Below are 931 nucleotides of genomic sequence, written 5' to 3' on the forward strand. Positions count from 1 at the left end.
TTTTTTTTTTTTAAAGTTAGTAAAAAGTAAATTACCTTTACCGGATACTTGTTTCAGTCAAGCTCAACCCTACTCCCTACTGTACAATAATAATATGTGCTCTGATTGATGGAATTATTAAGTGTTTCAAAAAGTTTTCTTTAACATCATTGTTTCTTCTCACTGATTCTATTTTTTCAAAACATTTATTACAAAGGATTTTGCTTTTTCAGTAATTCACAGCTTTGTGATCATAACCTTACTATATATAAACTACATATGTTTGTCTACATGTATCTATGACCAATCAGCTGTTCACATTTAGTTGCCTTACAGTATAGTGAACCTTACATACTGTAGCACATGGTCCTGATTATTTTTCCCTCAGTAAGAAGCTTATGTTTTAAGTCTTATTAGTTAGTCTGTTTGCTTTTTGGAAAGCAGAATATCTCAAATATGTAAACAGATTATGATTAAATTTGGTGTAACGTTTTTAGCCTTGATGCAATATTTTCATACTTAAGATGCTACACTTCTTTAAATCAGATACATCTGGAAGTTGTGTCACATGATTGTCTCTCTATATTCAGTCCAGAATTGTAAAGAATTGAAAAGTGCAGCCTTGATGGAAGTGTGCCCTCTCTGAATGCTAGGTCTGATACAATATGTGACAGTTCAGGCACCTGAGGTGGTGGAGATGAGTTTAGCTTTAGTTTGTGATGTACAGTCAGTGTTTGTGTCTCAATGTGTGTGTGTTTCAGGGACGGTCGTCTACACGCTGGTGACGAGTTGCTGATGATTAATGGTCAGTCTCTGGTGGGTCTCACTCATCAGGAGGCTGTTGCTATCCTCCGCTCCACTTCTGGTCTCATCCAGCTGGTGGTGGCAAGCAGGGTAAGTGCACATACACGCACACACACACACACACACACACACACAAGAACACACACAC

General features: G+C 37.3%; 1 protein-coding gene across 1 annotated transcript in view; it reads left to right on the forward strand.

Moving 5' to 3' along the window:
- The window catches only part of LOC118325311 (PDZ domain-containing protein 2-like), a gene marked incomplete at both ends in the record, with an annotated part of 7,043 nt that extends 6,170 nt beyond the window's left edge, over positions 1–873 (forward strand). The window contains 1 exon segment of the mRNA XM_035657936.1: positions 741–873. Coding sequence (XP_035513829.1) covers positions 741–873 — 133 coding nt within the window.
- Positions 874–931: the final 58 nt, after the last annotated feature.

The sequence above is a fragment of the Morone saxatilis genome, unplaced genomic scaffold (assembly GCF_004916995.1).
Source record: "Morone saxatilis isolate NCDOM2014 unplaced genomic scaffold, NCSU_SB_2.0 Contig16, whole genome shotgun sequence".
Taxonomy (NCBI): Eukaryota; Metazoa; Chordata; class Actinopteri; family Moronidae; genus Morone; species Morone saxatilis.